The sequence below is a fragment of the Lagopus leucura genome, unplaced genomic scaffold, assembly GCF_019238085.1.
Source record: "Lagopus leucura isolate 7727_CA_CO unplaced genomic scaffold, USGS_WTPT01 34393-0_obj-0_obj, whole genome shotgun sequence".
NCBI classification, from domain to species: domain Eukaryota; kingdom Metazoa; phylum Chordata; class Aves; order Galliformes; family Phasianidae; genus Lagopus; species Lagopus leucura.
In genome coordinates this window covers 2,546-3,201 of record NW_024967584.1, presented here as the reverse complement: position 1 = coordinate 3,201, position 656 = coordinate 2,546, and the positions used below count along the sequence as shown (strand labels likewise).

At 65.2% G+C, this 656-nt stretch overlaps 1 protein-coding gene across 2 annotated transcripts in view; it reads right to left on the bottom strand.

The window, feature by feature from the left end:
• Window positions 1–124: 124 nt before the first annotated feature.
• LOC122193210 (interleukin enhancer-binding factor 3-like) overlaps window positions 125–656 on the bottom strand; it is a 2,606-nt gene continuing 2,074 nt past the window's right edge. For both annotated transcript variants that reach the window (XM_042893936.1, XM_042893937.1), the window contains exon 6: window positions 125–536. In XM_042893936.1, coding sequence (XP_042749870.1) covers window positions 487–536 — 50 coding nt within the window. In that variant the 3' untranslated portion in view covers window positions 125–486. The remainder of the gene's footprint in view (window positions 537–656) is intronic.

Below are 656 nucleotides of genomic sequence, written 5' to 3'. Positions count from 1 at the left end.
CCCGGCCGTGGGTCCGCACAGAGAACCGCTGAAAGCACCGCGCTCCCGCCGCCGCCAGCAGTTAATTATCGTTAGGCAGCGCTAACGAGCCCCGCGGCGCTCGGCACCCCCAGGTCTTCCCGCGGCGCAGAGGCACGGACCCAACGCCCGGCGTTTATTAAAAGGCTCAAATCGATACAAAACCCGCTGGGAACGGAGACGTTTGGGAATTTAGGGGCCGTTAAAACGCTCCGCGTCCGCATGGCGATGCCGGCGTGGGGCCGAAAGGCTGCAAGGGATCCGCGCCACAAAAACAAAACGCCGGATGGGGGCGGGAGGAGCAGAGCCCCGTCCGTGGGGCAGAGCTGCTGCTGGGCGGCGACGGCGTGGGGCCACCGACGCTTTGGGGGCTGGAGGAAACGGGGGGATCTTTGGGGCTCGGCGGGGCTGGGAGGGTTGGGCGGAGTTGGTTGGGGGGCCGCGTGTTTGCGCAGCGCTTTGGGACGTCTATGGAGCCCCAAAATCATGAAAGCCGGAGCAGTCTGTGAAAAAGTCACCTACAAGAGGGGGAGACAGAGCAGAGAGAGGCATTAGATGGCGGAGGGGCGCAAGGCGCCACAACGAGCGCAGGCCGCTCTGCTCCTGTCCCCCCCCTGGAGGCTCCTTCAAAGACCAGC